Consider the following 18,198-nt stretch of genomic DNA (forward strand, 5'->3'; position numbering starts at 1 on the left):
TGTGTATTTGTTGTAGGAAGTAGGCTAACAGCAAAGTGTTTGTCTTCTGCTGTCTTAATGTATTAAGATAGCAGGCCTGGATTGACCTGTGGGTGAGCTTGATCTGTTCCTGCCCTCCCCCACCAGGTGAGCTTGGCCCACCTCGTGTGCTAAACCTGCTGTTCCAAGGTCTTCATTTATTGTAATTTGAAATCTTTATTGTGCTTTCAATGGAAAAGGTGCCAAATTCAGATCTGCAGGATCCAAGTGATGCAGAGGTGATGTGGGTAACAAGGTTATTAATCTGCATAACATGCATTTTGCAAGCACTTTCTGTAAACTCTGCAGTATAACTTCCAGTGTCACATAACAGAAGATGGTCACACAGTAGGTGCACCCTTTTCCAGTGGTCACAAAAGAGCAGCTTTGACAAGAATGTAATCTCTAACAAGTGCATTTAGACACTTCTCAATAATAGTGCATGTAGGTATTTTCAATTATATTATTTAAAACTAGACTGTATGAGTTTACAGTGACAAGGAAGTGACATCTATGTATCATAGTTTATCATCTTTTAACTGTCCCACTCTCCACCACTTTCAACTACCCTCACGAGAAATGTCCATTTAATCTTGATCTCCACATTTATCAATTGCATGAATATTCCGTTTGTGTCATTCCCAATCAAATCATGCACTTGAGATCAGTAACAGTTTGGGCTTGTTAATTTTGTAAAGCATTTTGAGTGCTGGATTTCAGTCATACTGGAGTCTTGTTTTTAAAACATCCACATGTGATCATCATTATCTGCTGTGACATAGGACATGGGCAATCACGGTCTTTCCATGACCATGATCGTTCTTGACAAATTTTTCTACAGAAGTGCTTTGCCATTGCCTTCTAGGCAGTGTCTTTATAAGATGGGTCACACCAGCCTCAGGATATGTACCACCAGGTTCAAGAACAGTTACTACCCCACAACCATCAGGTACCATTAGGGGTACAGGAAGCACCTAATAACATGACCACCAAGTATACTCACCTGCCCATCCACCCATTAATATGTTCCCACAACCAGTGATCTCATTTTAAGGATTATTTATTACATTATCTTATGTGCTAGTTATTTATATTTGTATTTGCATAGTTTGTTGTCTTCTGCACTCTGGTTGATCTTTTATTCATCCTGCTGTAGATTTGCTGAATATGCCCACAGGAAAAAGAATCTCAGGGTTATATATAGTGACATATCTGTACTTTGATAATAACATTTACTTCTTACTTCAGAGATCATCTGCCTGGTGTCAGTGGTCACATAACTATGACTTGTGAAATGCACCAGCTGCTCATACAACCAACTACCACCTGCTCCTATGGCTTCACATGTCCCTGATCCAGGGGTGGGGGAGTGTGGTGGCTAAGCAAGTGCTACACCTTGTCCAAGGGTGACCTGCAGGTTAGCAAGGCAACAGAGCGCCTTACAGCATAGAGACATATCTCCACCCTGCCTCTCATGTGATTAGATAGTTTATAAATGGTAACCATTTATTTTCTTTGTAAGTTTACAAAGGTAAGAAATGATTTTCATTTATAACTACTCTATTTAGGTAGTTAGTACAATCTTAGTGTGTAGTGTTGTAATATTTATTTACTTGGAGATACAGGGTGGAGTAGGCCTTTCTGGCCCTTTGATCCACGCCACCCCAGCAACCCTCGAGAAACCTGATTAACCCTAACTTAATCACTGGATAATTTACAATGACCAGTCAACTTACCTGGTATGTCTTTGGACTGTGCGAGGAAACAGAAGTATCAGGAGAAAACCCATACATTCCACGGGTGCAAAGTACAGAGACTCCTTACAGAAAGGTGCCAGATTTGAACTCTGAACACTTCAAGTGTAGCATGGATAAGATAGGTTAAAAGCACATTACTCTGCAACTTTACATAATCATATGCGGTTGCATCCTGTAGCAACTGTCGCCCACCACACTAATTCAAACCCAAATTTTAAAATATTTATCAGTCAACAGTAATGATGGAGTGCATTTTTCTAAGATATACTCAGTGGTCATGTTATTAGTGTCTTCTGTACCTAATAAAGTGGCCATAGAGTATATGTTTGTGGTCTTCTGCTGCTGTAGTTCATCCACTTCAAGGATCGACATATTCTGTTTTCAGAAATGCTCTTCTGCACACTATTGTTGTAACGTGTAGTTATTTGAGTTACTGTTGCCTTCCTGTCAGCTTGAACCAGTCTGACCATTCTCCTCTGACTTGTCTCATTAACAAGCTGTTTTCACCCACAGAACTGCGGCTTACAGAATGTTTATTATTTTTCCACACCATTCTCTGTAAACTCTAGAATAGGGGTTCCCAACCTGAGGTACTGCACTTAATGGTAGGGGTCCATGGCTTAAAAAAGGTTGGGACACCACCCCTCCCCCCGAGACTGTTGTACATGAAAATCTCAGGAGATCAGTTTCCGAGATACGCAAACCACCCCATCTGGCACCAACAGTCAGAGTTACATTTCTTCCCCATTCTGAATCTCCTGATGAGACTTGCATGCTTTTATGCATTGAGGTGCTGCCATATGACTGGCTGATTAGATATTTACACTAATGAACAGGTGTACAGGTGTTCCTAATAAAGTGTCGATAGGGAAAAGATAGTTGAATAGTGAGACACTGAATGATCTGCAGTTATTAGTAGCAGCACAGAGTTGGAGATGTTCATCCTAATAGCCTGGGGTGGATTAAAAACAAAACTTGCTAATGTTATATCCATTTAACTGTGTAACCTGTTCACTGACAGTACAAATCTCTTTAACAAGCATCACCATCAAAGCCAGCACCTTCATCTGCAATCCAATAGCTTTAGATTGAAGTATCATCCATAGTTGACTTTAAATCCACTTATACTTTAATTGCAAACTGGAGGAAAGTTAAATTTAATCAGATGAGGTATTAAACCAAGGCTTCAAATTACTTGTTCCCAAATATGCTATTTAAATGACTATGATTCATTTCCATATTTTAGTTTATAGGATGTAGATGTCACTTAACCATTAATTGTTAGTCACCTGTAAGGGTCGCACAGCAGCATAGTGTTTAGCACAATGCTGTACAGTATAGGCGACTCCAGGTTCAATTTCCACTGCTACCTGTAAGAAGTTTGTACGTTCTCCCTGTGGGTTTCCTCCCACAGTCCAAAGACGTACCGGTTGGTAGGTTAATTGGTCATTGTAAATTGTCCCGTGATTAGGCTAGGATTAAATCAGGGGATTGCTGGGCAGCGTGGCTCAAAGGGCCAGAAAGGTCTACTCTGTGCTGTATCTCAAAATAAAAATACAATTTCTTCTGAACTGAGGAAGAGGTTAGGAGCTGACCACAGGGAAGGGTGTGGAGTCACAAAAAGACCCAACCAGGATGGCAGATTTTCAACCCCGAAGGACATTAATGAACCAGCTTTTTGTACTGAATTTGTTAAATTACTCTGGGTGGCAAAATGGAGATGTGTCTCTACCATAGGAGGTGTGAGGTATTCCTTCCTTCTGTTGGTCAGCATGTCACTCTTGGGCAAGATGTAGCACCTGCTTAACCCCCACCTCCCCTATCAGGGTCATGTGAATCCATGGGAGCAGGTGGTGGACACTCGTACGAGCAGCTGGTACGTATCACAAGTCCTAGTTATGTGACCACTGACACCAGGCAGACAATTTCTGAAGAGTATTGATGATGGCTGGGGTCACCCGTCTTGTAAAGACACTGCCCAGAGGAAGGAAATGGCAAACCACTTCTGTGGAAAAATTTGCCCAGAACAATTATGGTGATGAAGACCATGATCACCCACATCATATGACATGGCACATAATTTATGAATGTAGTGAATTAGATTAAGATTTAAATTCCTTTAATGGCAAAGATGGGATTCACTCTCATCTGAAGAACAATGGTCCAGGCCTCTGGATGCCAATCTGGTCCCTAGTTGCCCTTGGGAATTTTGCCCCTGAGCAAACTTCTTGAACTGCTGTAGTGAACTGAGGTGTGGGTACACCTTGAGGGAGCAAGTTCCACGGTTTAGACCCAGTGACAGTGGTGAAGGGATTTATTTATTTATTGAGTTACGTTGTAGAAAAGGCCCTTCCAGCCCTTTGAGCTACACCGCCCTGCAATCCCCTGATTTAATCTGAGCCTAATCACGAGGCAATTCACAATGACCGATCAACCTGCCAACCAGGACGTTTTTGGACTGCGAGAGGAAAAAAACACAGTCAAAGGGAGAATGTACAGACTCCTTCCAGGCACTGGCGGGAATTGAACCCAGGTTGCTGGTACTATAAATGGTAACCACCTGTACCATTGTATATTGTACAAATTTCAATCTGCCTTTAGTAAAGTAAAATATCCCAAAGTGCTTAATTCTTAATAGCCAGGTTTTGACAGCAGTGGATACAGCCCAGTCTATCACAGGCAAACCCCTCCCCACCATTGAGTACATTACAAGGAGCACTGCCACAGGAAAGCAGTGTCCGTCATCAGGTTAACCCACCTCCAAGCCATCCTCTCTTCTTGCTCCTGCCATGGGGTAGGAGGTACAGGAGTGTTAGGTCACACACCACCAGATTCAGGAACACCATGAAGCCCCTGAACCAGCATAGATAACTTCACTCACTCCATGGTAAACTGATTCCACAACCTACAGGCTCACTTTCAAGGACTCTACAACTCATGTTTTCAGTATTATTTATTTACTAATATATTTATTCATTTTTAGTTACAGTTTGTCCTCTTTTGCACATTGTTTTTTTTTAACCAGTCTTTGTTTTTCATTGAATCTATTGTATTTCTTTATTGATGCTGCCCTCGCCCACATCTCTTTCCTTTCCCGGATATCTGTGCTCACCCCATCTTCCCACTGCCTTAACAGGGATAGAGTCCCTCTTTTCCTCACCTACCTACCCATGAGCCTCCGCATCCAACACCATTCTCAAAGATTCAATGTACATTTGTTATTGAAGTATATATACAGAATACAACTCTGAGATTCATCCTCTCTCAGGCAGCCAAGAATCAAAGAAACACTATGGAACCCATTCAAAGAGAATACCAAACACCCAACACGTGAGAAAAAGCACAACACATGGAATATTAGGATCAAACCAGGAGTCCAGTATTCCATTTAGCTCTGTGCCTTTAGCCGACTGCAGACCGCAAAGCCAGTCTTCACTGAAGCTCCCTGTTCTGCATCGATCACCCTGATCAAACTGCTCAAAGACAGCAAAGTAAAGTAGCCAGAATACATGTAACACATGTAACATGAACCTCAAAGTCCCCTAAACCAAATCCATAGCCATCAATCCTTGCAACGTGGATCCCGGGGCTCCTGCACTTCCCTCCGACAACAGTTAGTGAGGAGAGGAAGAGCAGTCAAACGCAGGCAGGTAGCACTGACTGATCACCCGCCAGTCCTCTGCTCTCATCCTCGTCAACGTCAACTATGCCCGACACATCAATCGGAGAGACACAATGAAATTTATCATGGGCTCAAGCCCTGCTTCCAGACTTGTTGAGCTCCCTCGGAGACAGCAAAGTGTCAGATTTCTCAGTCAGCCCAAAAACACACCATCAAAATGTTCCAAATGCACACAGATTAGTAGTAGAATCATATTTGAAAGAAGTAGTAGTAAAAAAGGTGGTTTTATGAGCTATCAGCAGGATGTTACAGTAGTCACATTTGCTGGCACCATCTCTGCAGCATCCATCATCTTCAACGGGATCCTAAAACTAAACACATTTTTACCCCTTCCCACTCTCTGCCTTCTATAAGGATCGTTCCTACCATGATTCCCTTATCCATTCATCCCTCCCCACTAATCTCCCTCCTGGCACAATTCCCTGGAAGTGACACATATGCTACACTTGCCCATTTGCCTCCTCCCTCACCTCCATTCAGGGCCCCAAATAGTCCTCCTGGGTGAGGCATTACCACCTGCAATTCTGTTGGGGTCATCGATTGTATCCAGTGCTCCCAGAGCAGCCTTCTCTACCTTGGTGAGACACAACCTAAATTTTGGGACTACTTTGTCGCACAGCAGCATTCTATCCATCAGAAGTGGAACTTCTCAGTGGCCAACCATTTTAATTCCTATCCTCAATCCTGCTCCAACATGTCAGTCCGTGGCCTCTTTTGCCACAGAGGCCACTCTCCAGGTAGCTGAGCAGCACCTCCTATTCTGTCTAGGTAGCCTCCAACTGATGGCATGAACATTGGTTTCTTCTGGTTAAAAATCAAAATCTGTCCTTCTCTCTTCTTCTGTTCCCCACTCTGGCCTCTTACCTCTTCTCACCTCCCCTTGGGTCTCCGCCCCCTCCTTCTCTTTCTCCCATGGTCCACTCTCCTCTCCTATCGGACTCTTCCTTCTCCATCCCTTTATCTTTCCCACCCACCTGGTTCCAGCTAACCACCACCTCCTCTCCCCCACCTTTTCATTCTGATGTTTACCCTCTTCCTTTCCAGTCCTAAAGAAGGGTCTCGGTCTAAAACTTTGGTTTATTAAAATTTTTAAAAAGATGATTAATAAGGGTGTCATAATCACACGGAGAACTCAAGAGTGGATTAAGAAGGATAACAAATCAGCCATGATGGAGTGGTGGAACAGACTCAATGGACAGAAAAGCCTGATTCTGCTCCTTTGTCTTATGATCTTAGAGGAGGAGAGAGAGAAGGAATTTCACGGTCTGGTGGTGAGGTGTCTCACTGGTTAAAGGAAAGAGGGGAATCTTAGAACTCCAAGCAGACATGAGAATGTTACTGAGATGGAGGATTTTTTTTTTGTATTTTTACTAGCTGAAATAACAGCAGCAAAAAAAAACTGATTATCTTTTACGCCAATGAAAGTAGCAAATTTTTGCTGCTAAGTTTCCTGAGGTAAGTCACTGCACTTCAGAAACGTTGATTACATGCAAGCTCCTTTGAATCCATTCCTGGAGACGAAATCTTGTGGTGTATTAATAGATCTAAAATTTGTCCATAAGCACAACTGCCAAAAGGAATAACAGTATGGATTTGACTTTCTTTTCCAAAGCTGCTGTGAAGACTTCAGTTAACAGCTGAATATTACACTCATTACCACACAGTTTGCATTGTGTAATTAATTGATTACTGAGCTCAAACCTGAATCAAATCACAGCCGTGTTATTTGACCTTTAAATGTGCAACTGACTGGCAGATAATAACACAAGGCTGGGCTATGCTATTCTGTAAATGCTGTGCAAAATCAAAGTCATAGTTGTCCTGCAGAGAAAGATAAATCCACCAAAGTAAGACCTTTATCGAAAATATCACAGCCTTAAGTACAAAGTTCAAAGTAAATTTAGTACATTTACTAGTCTGAGATTCTTTTTTTTTTGAGATACAGAGTTGAACGGGCCCTTCCAGCCCAGCAATCCCCCTATTGAATCCTAGCCTAATCACGAAACAATTTACAATGTCTTTTGGACTGTGCTGTGGGTGGAAACTGTAGGAAGCCCATGCAATCACAGGGTGAGTGTACAAATTCCTTACAGGCAGCAGCAGGAATTGAACCTGGGTCGCCTGTACCATAAAGCATTGTGCTTACCACTATGCTGCAGTGCATTCTCTCCGGTCCTGTTCACCCTGTACACATCAGATTTCCAATATAACTCGGAGTCCTGCCATGTGCAGAAGTTCGCTGATGACACGGCCATAGTGGGGTGTGTCAGGAATGGACAGGAGGAGGAGTATAGGAAACTGATACAGGACTTTGTGATAATGGTGCAACTCAAACTACCTGCGTCTCAATATCACCAAGACCAAGGAGATGGTGGTGGACTTTAGGAGATCTAGGCCTCATATGGAGCCAGTGATCATTAATGGAGAATGTGTGGAGCAGGTTAAGACCTACAAGTATCTGGGAGTACAGTTAGACGAGAAGCTAGACTGGACTGCCAACACAGATGCCTTGTGCAGGAAGGCACAGAGTCGACTGTACTTCCTAAGAAGGTTGGCGTCATTCAATGTCTGTAGTGAGATGCTGAAGATGTTCTATAGGTCAGTTGTGGAGGGCGCCCTCTTCTTTGTGGTGGCGTGTTGGGGAGGAAGCATTAAGAAGAGGGACGCCTCACGTCTTAATAAGCTGGTAAGGAAGGTGGGCTCTGTCGTGGGCAAAGTACTGGAGAGTTTAACATCGGTAGCTGAGCGAAGGGCGCTGAGTAGGCTACGGTCAATTATGGAAAACTCTGAACATCCTCTACATAGCACCATCCAGAGACAGAGAAGCAGTTTCAGCGACAGGTTACTATCGATGCAATGCTCCTCAGACAGGATGAAGAGGTCAATACTCCCCAATGCCATTAGGCTTTACAATTCTACCGCCAGGACTTAAGAACTTTTTAAAAGCTATTATTAATGCTTTTTGAGATAGTGATTTAGATGCATATCATATTTTTTACTGAGTTAAGTATTGTATGTAATTAGTTTTGCTACAACAAGTGTATGGGACATTGGAAAAAAGTTGAATTTCCCCATGGGGATGAATAAAGTATCTATCTATCTATTTTCTTGCGGGCATTGACAGTAGATACGAAGAAACAGTAGAATCTATGAAAAACTACAAAGACGGACAAACAATCATTGTGCAAAAGGAGAAAAACTGTGCAAATGTAAAAAGGAAATCATAATAATAACATTGAGAACGAGTTGTAGAGTTTTGGCCTGCTTAATACATAGAATTATTGTTGGAATATTGCATTGAATAGTTTTTATTTAATTTTGATTTAAGGTTCCTCAAAGAACGACCTCCATAGCCACAGCTCTAAACAGCAGTAGTGTCCTGCTAAATCGTCCAGGGCAGGCACCACGTGCAAGGTAATATTAATAACTCAGCTCTCTGTACTGTTTCTATCCTTTCAAGGTTTGTAGGTAGACACAATGTTTTATGCCCAGGTGATAAATCAAAACAAGAGTTGGTGAGGGTGACGAGCAGCAATTTTAGAATAAAGGTTTCCAGGCCACTTGAAAATAAACTGTAAAAATTCCAGGTTCAATTAGTAAAAGCAGACACATTCACAGTCTGGTATCTGAATGACTCAGTGATGGTTAAAGGAAAGAGGACACCCGAGAAAGTTACTGAGATGGAGAATTTCTGACACATTACTGACTGTAAGCCAGTAAGTCATTGTACCTCCAGCACACAAGAGGGACTGCAGATGCCAAAAATCTAGAGTAACACAGTGTGTTGGAGGAGCTCAGCAGGTCAGGCAGCATCTGTGGATGGGAATAAACAGTCAATGTTTCGGGTTGAGACCCTTCACGACGAAAGATCTCTGCTCGAAATGTCGACTGTTTATTCTGATCCATAGATGCTGCCTGACCTGATAAACTCCTCACATTGTGGGCATGAATTCTATTGTTCCAAAACGGTAACAGGCCATTCCAGTTCAACAAGCCCATGTGACTAATTAAACCTACTAGCCTGTACTACTTTAGAATGTGGGAAGAAACCCATGTGATCATGGGGAGAAGGTACAAACTCCTTACAGCAATAGAATTGAACTTGTTTCTGGTGATGTAACAACGCTACATTAATCACTGTGCCACCCCCTATTCTGAATAACCAATTCTTTAATATGATTCCAGAAATGTTTCTGTCAGAGCACAAGCGCACTTAAATCCATCTCAATACTCAAACATCAAAAGCTATTCTGCTAGCTTGTGCAGTACCCTGTTGTGCGTATCCTGAGTGATTTGATTTCATCCTCCCTTTGAAACGATGTGGCTCTCCTCCACAGACAGTGAGACACAGTTAACAGAAGAGAGCTAACAATGCCTCAGACCTGACCTCGATTGGGAGAATTGTCCCTGGTCTCCTGGATAAAGGAAATGAGTAACGTACAGTGTGTTATTTATGACTGGTTCCACTGTTCCCTGCAGCTGAGGTACTGGTTCACTATTACCATGTGTACCAAAATGCAATGAAAATCTTGTCTTGCAAACCGCCATGGACGGTGCCAAGCCCAGCTGTGAAAGGACGAGTGCTGGGCGTGGGACTAGCAACCCCATCCTGTGAAAAACCGAGAGCTACAGAAACACCAACAGAAGCTCCAAAGACTTCATCCCTCAGAGAGGAAGGATCTTCACCTACAATCAGAATCAGGTTTAATAACACCAGCATTTAAATAAGTTGTGCAAAATTGGAAATAAAAATGTAGCGAGGTAGTATTCATAAGTCCAGTGTCCATTCAGTAATCGGATGTCAGAGGGGAAGAAGCTGTTCCTGAATCGTTGAGTGTGTGCCTTCGCACCCCTGTACCTGCTTCCTGATGGTAGCAATGAGAAGAGGGCATAACCTTGGTGATGGGGGTCCTTACTGATGGACACTTTTTTGAGGCATCACTCCTTCAAAATGACCTCAGTACTATGGAGGCTAGTACCCATGATGAAGCTAAGTTTACAACTCTGTGTAACTTACTTCAATCCTATGCAGTAACCACCCCCCCCCCCACCCCCACCCCATACCAGACAGCGATGCAGCCAGTCAGAATGCTCTCCACAGTACATTTGTGGACATCTTCAAGTGTTTCAGGTGACAAACCAAATCTCCTTAAACTCCTAATGAAATATAGCCACTGTCGTGCCTTCTTTGTAGCTGCATCAATACGTTGGGCCCAGGTTAGACGCAAGATGAGCTGCACCTGGGGACCACTTGAAAGACTGACCCTGGACAAAGGACTCTATCTAGCTGTCTATAACCACAGTATGAGTCATCTGTTTGAGAAGAATAATACTGGTTATGCAGATCAAACCACTGCCATTGAGCCAGAATAAGGCAAAACACAAAAAGTGTAAAAGCAACTGAAAAATTGCAGTATAAATAAGTGCTGAAGTGCAAGGCCATAATCAGATATTTGCTGTCTTGAGGGCTAATCTGTCCTCTCAGATGATATGGCCATCTTATCGGGGAGTTTTCTCCGGTTTACTACTTATTCCTGAACAAATGTAATGATAAAGGGCAGACAATCTGGTCATTTATTTTCTTCTGTAAGGAGTACTAACTCATTAAGATTCAAGCTCGTTTAATGTTATTTCCTATGCACTAGTGATTCAAAGTATATTTATTATTGAGGTACATGTGCAGTATGCAACCCTGAGATTCATCTTCCCACAGACAGCCACGAAACAAATAGACGCCATGGAATCCGATCAAAAGAAACATCAAACATCCAGTGCTTGAAGAAAAGAACAAGTCATGCAAATGACAAAATAATGTACAATAATACACACAATATAAAGCATCAAACCAAAGAATCTTTGAAACCATCAAAGAATGTTCAGTTTAGTTCAGTTCAGTTTAGCACTGTTGATGGCTGTCCGCAGAGCCAGTCTGCCCTGACAAAGATCAAAATAGCTATAAAAATAGAAGTAACCAGAAACACATGTAACATGAACTGCAGAGTCCTCTTTAAAAAAACAAATGGACCCATGACGCCTGCACTTTCCTCCAGCAGCAGGGACTGAGAGGGAGACCAGGCAAAAAGCACTGAACACCCGCTCACCTTCCACTCATCCTTGTTGATTTCAGTCTTGTAAAGGAGAACGAAATAATTGTTACTCCAGATCTGATGCAGCTCAAACCAACACAAAAGATAAAAGAACATATTAATAATAAAAAATAAATATAAATCCATAAAAAATAAATCCATAAGATTGCTTATGACATTGAATGTCCATGAAGTGACGGTAGGTTGTAAATAAGGTGACTCACTGGAAATAATAAAGTAGTGATGGAGTTAGTGGGTGGAGGTGTTGATCAGCCTTGTTCCTTGGGAAAAGTAACTTTTTTTTGTCTCAGTTGGTTCTGGTATGCATACTATGTAGTCTCCTCCCTGATGGGAGTGGGACAAACAGTTTATGAGCATAGTGGGTGGAATCCTTCATGATGTTACTGGCCCCTTTTCAAGCACCTTTCTGTATAATAAAACACAAATTCTGCCGATGCTGGAAATCCAATGTAACATTCACAAATTGCTGGAAGAACTCAGTAGGTCAAGCAGCATCTATTGAAATTAATAAACAGCCAACATTTCAGGCTGCGACCCTTCTACAGTCAACATTTTGGGCCAATACCCTGCTTCAGTCCTGAAGAAGAGTCTTGGCCTGAAACATCAACTGTTTATTCATTTCCATAGATGCTGCCTGACCTGCTGATTTCCTCCAGCATTTTGTGTGTGTTACTTTTCTGTATATATGTCCTTGATGTTCCCCTACATTATATCAGTACTTGATTAATCATTAAGTGAAATGGATCATGCCATGTTTGTAGAAGGCTTGGTATTAATGCAAGACTTTCTTTTCATTTCTCTCTTCCTCATTCTTTCCTCCATTTATCAAATGGGAGGTTGATTTTATTATGTAGGAAGGTGAACTTGTGATGTATCCTTTCTTTTTCCTGTCTGGCTGAAGTTGGTGTAAAATTTATTCTCAGCCTGAAATGTTGGCTGTTGGGAAAGCATGGTATGGTCAGTAGTCACTACCTGGCAGGTTTCTTGCTGGGTAGTTTATGCCATTAACCTTTTAAGAACCTGAAATGTTCAATCAGTTGTGCAAGACCATGGGATTTCTTTACCACTGACCTGCCGAACCTGATCTGGTTTCAGCAATCCAGACTTGCGTAGGATTGAGCCAGGTTGGGAAAGAGCAGAGAGCCTCCCACAGATTGGCCCCCATCGAGTACTTGGGACTGGTTCAATGGAGCGCAACAGGATCACAAGTAAGTAGGGTAGTTTGAAGTACTGAACGAGACACAGCAAATTCAGAAAGCAGCACACACAAAATGCTGGACGTACTTAGCAGATCAGGCATCATCTATGGAAATGAATAAGCAGTTGATGTTTTGGGCCGAAGCCCTTCTTCAGGATTGGAAAGGAAGGGGAAAACACCAGAATAAAAGTGTGGGGGGGATGAGGGAGGGGGATAACTAGGATGTGATGGATGAAGACAGATGGGTAAGAAAGGTAAAGAGCTGGAGAAGGAAACTTTTTACTCTTAAAATGATACCCCAGTGATACAACAAATTTAGAAGACATTATAATTTTAGTGGAAATTTCTTGAGTTGAATGCAAAGGAATTGTGATTTGGATCATTGATGCCCAAAACATGCTAGACCCTGTACTAAAGCCTCCTTGTCGTATGGTTTGGAAGCTTGAGTGCCTCAATGACCCCAAAGAGTTATGTTATCTGGAGTCAGGGCTTTATGCTTTGTCTCTTCGTAGACAGGTCGAAAAGTAGAGGAAAGACAAGAGCGGTCCACTTATCCTCCAGGTTTGGGGGGAGGAGGGGTGTTCAGCTAACATTTCTGACTGGTAAAACAAAATTGTCAAAGAAACAGCAATGAAGAGTCCTCCTACATCTGAGTGTGATAGTATTCCTGTGTCTCCACCGGGGACACGTGACTGACTGTAGAGAAAACTGAGAGGAAGCTACTCTCATGAGGAAGTCCTGAATACCGCCAGAGATGGAGGACCGTTCACTGCTGTCCTCAACACCAGCAGCATAACAGGCAACCTGCACTAAAAGAGATCTGACGAATTTGAAGACATTTCGTGCAAAAATTTGGTTTTCATTTTCTGATCATTTAACACAAAATAAAAGTTTCTGCTTTGATTGTTTCCTATATTAATTTAAATTTTCAGGATTGCACAAAATTAGGGTGATGCGGTGGATGATATAGCAGTGTTAGAAGATTTTCCACCATGTTGGCATTTTTAACTATAGGAAACATCCTCTCCACATCCATTCTTTCTAGGCCTTTCAATGTTCAATAGGTTTCAATGAGATTCCTCCCCTCCTCCCCTAATAAACTCCAGTGAGTATAGGCCCAGAGCCATCAAAAGCAAATACCACTGGTTCATTTAAGGTTTTAATGAAGAGACTTGCATGCAGTTCAAATACTAGCCTGTAATTGTGTCAAATGATCTTTTCCTGTGCAGTATTCTTGATGACTACACTTGTAACAGTAGCTGAGTGTGAAGTATGAAGTACCGAAAGACATGATCTTTTCTTAACTTTGATATCAAGTATCAATGTTTTTCCATTGCATAACTTTTTTTATGGGCTAGGACTTTTATTTGGGTCAAGTAGAGGCATTTGGCTGAAGGGACAATTAGTTACCAGGAGTGGGTGATGGTAGTAGGATGAGAGCAGAAATTTTAAACTCAGTTGGATGAGGGTTTATTGTGTGCGGTGTGGACTTGACTATGCTTTTCCTTGGTGGGGTTTTGAAGTTTGCAGCTATTAATTTAGTACCTATTCCTGTTCTCAACCCTTCCCACATCACAGCTTCCTCTCAGCCTGAAGGATCACTGGTCCTTTCGCAGGATGTCACCCGGGGGAAACCAGAGGAGATACGAACTACCTCGCGACCCAGCAGACCTGCAGTAAGTGTGGATGTAATTGTTGAAATAATACATCACTTACACTGGTAACTTTGAATGTTTTACAGTACAGTGGCCATGAAAGACTAAAATTAAAAATATCCAAAAGAAAAGCTGAAGAGTTTGAAAATATTTAGCAGTTCAGGCAGCATCTGTAGATAGAAACAGGAATAATACTTCAGATTGAAGATTCTCCATCAGAACTGGGAAAGGAAAGATGTCTTTTGCAGAGAAAATGGGCAAAGGATAGAAAGAACTAGAAGATAAAAAAGAGAGGGATAAAAGTATTGAGTTCAATGTCAGATGGCAGAAGGGAAGAAGCTGTTCCTGAGTCATTGAATGTGTGCCTTCAGGCTTCTGTACCTCCTTCCAGATACTAGCATTGAGAAGAGGCATGCCCTGGGTGATGGCGGTCCTTAACAATGGACTTGGCCTTTTTGAGGCTTCACTCCTTGAACATATCCCAAATGCTAGGTGAGGCTAGTGTCCATGAGAAAGCTGAAAGTTTGCAACTTTCTGCAGCTTATTTTGATTTTTTGCAGTGGCCGATATTGAATATCTATGATAGGGTGAGACCAGGTTGGTTAATGTAGCAGTTAGAAGCAGGTATTGGATCTGTAACAGCGGTGTGTTGCTAATAACAAGGTTGCAGGACATGCCAGGTTAGGCTGTACTGGTTGGCAAAGAGAGCCAGGCCAAGTAATAATGAATAGAGTAAGTTTAGCGGCCACATCTAATTAGTGCAACTTTTCCTCTGACGTGATTCAGACTAGAGTTCTGTGTTTGAGTCCTTGGAAGGAAGTTTGAACCTGCCAGCATCTGACTCGAAGTGAGAAACCTACCCTTTAAACCACAGGTGACAATTTGCAACATAGGGAACTGCGATGGGTTTTCGGATGAATGCAAGTTATAACCTAACCTGTCTGATACAAATACACTCAGTGCCCACTTTTTTAGGTACACCTGTACACCTTCTTAATGCAAATATCTAATCAATCATGTGGCAGCAACTCAATGCATAAAACATGCAGACATAGTCAAGATGTTCAGCTGTTGCTGGACCAAACATTAGAATGAGGGAGAAATGTGATCTAAGTGACATTGACTGTGGAATGATTGTTGGTGCCAGACAAGGTGGTTTGAGTATCTCAGAAACTGCTGATCTCCTGGGATTTTCACACACAACAGCCTCTAGAGTTTACAGAGAATGGTGCAAAAAAAAAAATCCAGTAAGTGGCAGTTCCGTGGGCGAAAACACCTTGTTAATGAGAGGGATCAGAGGCAAATCGAAAGGCTGGTTCAAAATTAAATAACCACGTATTACAATATTGGTGTGCAGAGGAGATTCTCTGAACCCTGAAGTGGATGGGCTACAGCAGCAGAAGACCGCATTGGGTTCCACTCCTGTACCTAATAAAGTGACCACTGTTTATAAATGATTATTTCACATTATTGCCAATTTTAGATTTCAAACTTTGCATACAGAGCCTATTTCAATTTTTCACTTACTGTTCTTTTCCAGTATTAGCATTTCTGGAATGCCTCTGTTGTGCAGAGGAGAATCTGCTATTTGAATGAATGAATGGCAGGGGAGCACCCGAGTGGAGGTGCACCAGGCTGCTTATTCTCTACCAGTGGTTTTACTTGGACATTAAAGTGTGGCACAGCGGCGTAGCGGTTAGCTTAATGCTATTACACCGCCAGCATTCAGGTTTCAATTCCTGCCACTGTCTGTAAGGAGTTTGTACGTTCTCCCCATGACCACTTGGGTTTCCTCTGGGTGCCCTGGTTTCCTCCCACATTCCAAAGACGTACAGGTTAAAGTTAGTAAGTTGTGGGCTTGCTGTGTTGGCGCCGGAAGTATGACAACACTTGCAGGTTGCCCCAGCATTATATGTATCATGTTGGTTGTTGACACAGATGACACATTTCAATGTATGTTTCAATGTACATGTGACAAAGCTAATCTTTAAATGTTTTTACTGCTTTAAAATCACTATGGGGGTGATACGGCAAAGTAGTGGTTAGCACTACAACTCTTTACAGTACAGGCGACCCCGGGTTCAATTCCCACGGCTGCCTGTAAAGCGTTTGTACCATCTCCCCTTGACTGTGTGGGTTTCATCCAGGTGTTCCAGTTTTCTCCAACAGTCCAAGGACATATTGGTTGGTAGGTTAAATGGTCATTGTAAATTGCCCCGTGTTTAGGCCAGGGTTAAATTGGGGATTGCTGGGCTGTGTGGCTCAAAGGGCTAGAAGGGCCTATTCCACGCTGTATGTCAATAAAAAAAAATTTTAATATATGATTTCACTCCTCCTCTCTCGTACGTGCTCTCCCATTTGCACATTTCCCTCCTCCACCCCCTCCACCCCCCCCCCCCCACTTATGTAGCTCTCAAACCTGAAGCATCATCCACATTTTTCCCTCCACAGGTACTCCCTGACCCGCTGAGTTTCCTGCATTTCTTGTTTTCATAATCCATGTTTAGATTTTCATGGCAGTGTCTCAATACCCAGCTTGAACCTACCTTCCCTCATTCAGCGTAATCCTTGCTGCACAACTGCAGATTGTAAACGATTGGGAAGTGCCAGCAACCCTCCATTACGGCAGCAGGCTTTCTTTCAGAGCAGCTTGTTACATATCTCCTTTCAGATGCCTTCACGCTGATAGATAAGCAAAGCCTCTAATACTTATAATGATCCAATTCACTGTCTGCAAAGATAAGTAGACTTGTCAGCTGTGCAATCAACTGTAAGCCTTCCACTGATCTGGCTGACTTAAATGGAGATGTGCTCTGACAGAGATCCTTTCCTGCCTCTCTGTGTTGAATTGTTGCCAGAACAGACAAATAACTGTTTTTAGTTATTTGTTTAGTGTATTTTTTAGAGGTACACAAAGCTTTTTGTTTTTGGATTGAAGTGCATTTTGTTAACTCTTAGAGTGGTGAACTTCTAGGTGGCTGTGGAGGTCAAGTCAAGGCAGAGGTTGATAGATTCTTGATTGGTCAAAGCATGAAGGGATAAGGGGAGAAAGCAGGAGATTGGGGCTGAGAGGGAAATGAATCAGCCATAATGAAAAGGCAGAGCAAACTCGATGGGCCAAATGGCCTAATTCTGCTCCTACATCTTGTCTTATTTGCATGCTAGAATGCTTTTAAATGGTGGGTGGTATTTTAGTCCTTCCTGAATCAGGAATGTCTTGAAGGGTTCAGCAGCACAGAAAAATACCTACCGGGTAGATTAATTCTGGATATGGATCATGGAATGGTCTCCCTTCTTTTCCAGTCCTTGCAAAAGCTCTCAGTCCAAAATATTGACGTGTCTTCCCCTCCCCATCCCATAGATGCTGCCTGATCTGCTGAGGTCCTCCATTTTTTTTTGTGTGCTTACTTACTTACTGCCCATTACACCACTGGCGCTGAGGGAAGTATGAAGATGGTGTTCAGAACTTCCTTCATCATGTCAGTAGCTTCCTCTCAGTTCTCACTACTGCCAGTCATGCAAATCCCAAGTGGATGCTCAGGAATACCGTCACACTCAGATGTAGAAGGATTCTTCATTGTTTTTTCCGTAACAATTTTGTTTTAACAGTCAGAGTCGTTGGCCCTGAGCTGTATCCCTGAACCTGGAGATTAGTGGACCACTCCCAGTCTGTCCTCTACCCTTTGACCTGTTTGGCATGGATGACCCTACCAAGAGCCAAAGCATAAAGCCCTGACTCCAGCTAACATAGCTCTCTGGGTCATTGGGGCACGTAAGCCTC

At 42.5% G+C, this 18,198-nt stretch overlaps 1 protein-coding gene across 4 annotated transcripts in view; it reads left to right on the forward strand.

Moving 5' to 3' along the window:
- Positions 1-18,198, forward strand: part of LOC140729228 (misshapen-like kinase 1) — a 333,768-nt gene that overhangs the window by 262,440 nt on the left and 53,130 nt on the right. For all 4 annotated transcript variants that reach the window (XM_073048755.1, XM_073048756.1, XM_073048757.1 and 1 more), the window contains 3 exons: positions 8,786-8,871; positions 12,660-12,772; positions 14,341-14,438. In XM_073048755.1, coding sequence (XP_072904856.1) covers positions 8,786-8,871; positions 12,660-12,772; positions 14,341-14,438 — 297 coding nt within the window. The remainder of the gene's footprint in view (positions 1-8,785; positions 8,872-12,659; positions 12,773-14,340; positions 14,439-18,198) is intronic.

This window comes from Hemitrygon akajei, chromosome 6, assembly GCF_048418815.1.
Source record: "Hemitrygon akajei chromosome 6, sHemAka1.3, whole genome shotgun sequence".
NCBI classification, from domain to species: Eukaryota; Metazoa; Chordata; class Chondrichthyes; order Myliobatiformes; family Dasyatidae; genus Hemitrygon; species Hemitrygon akajei.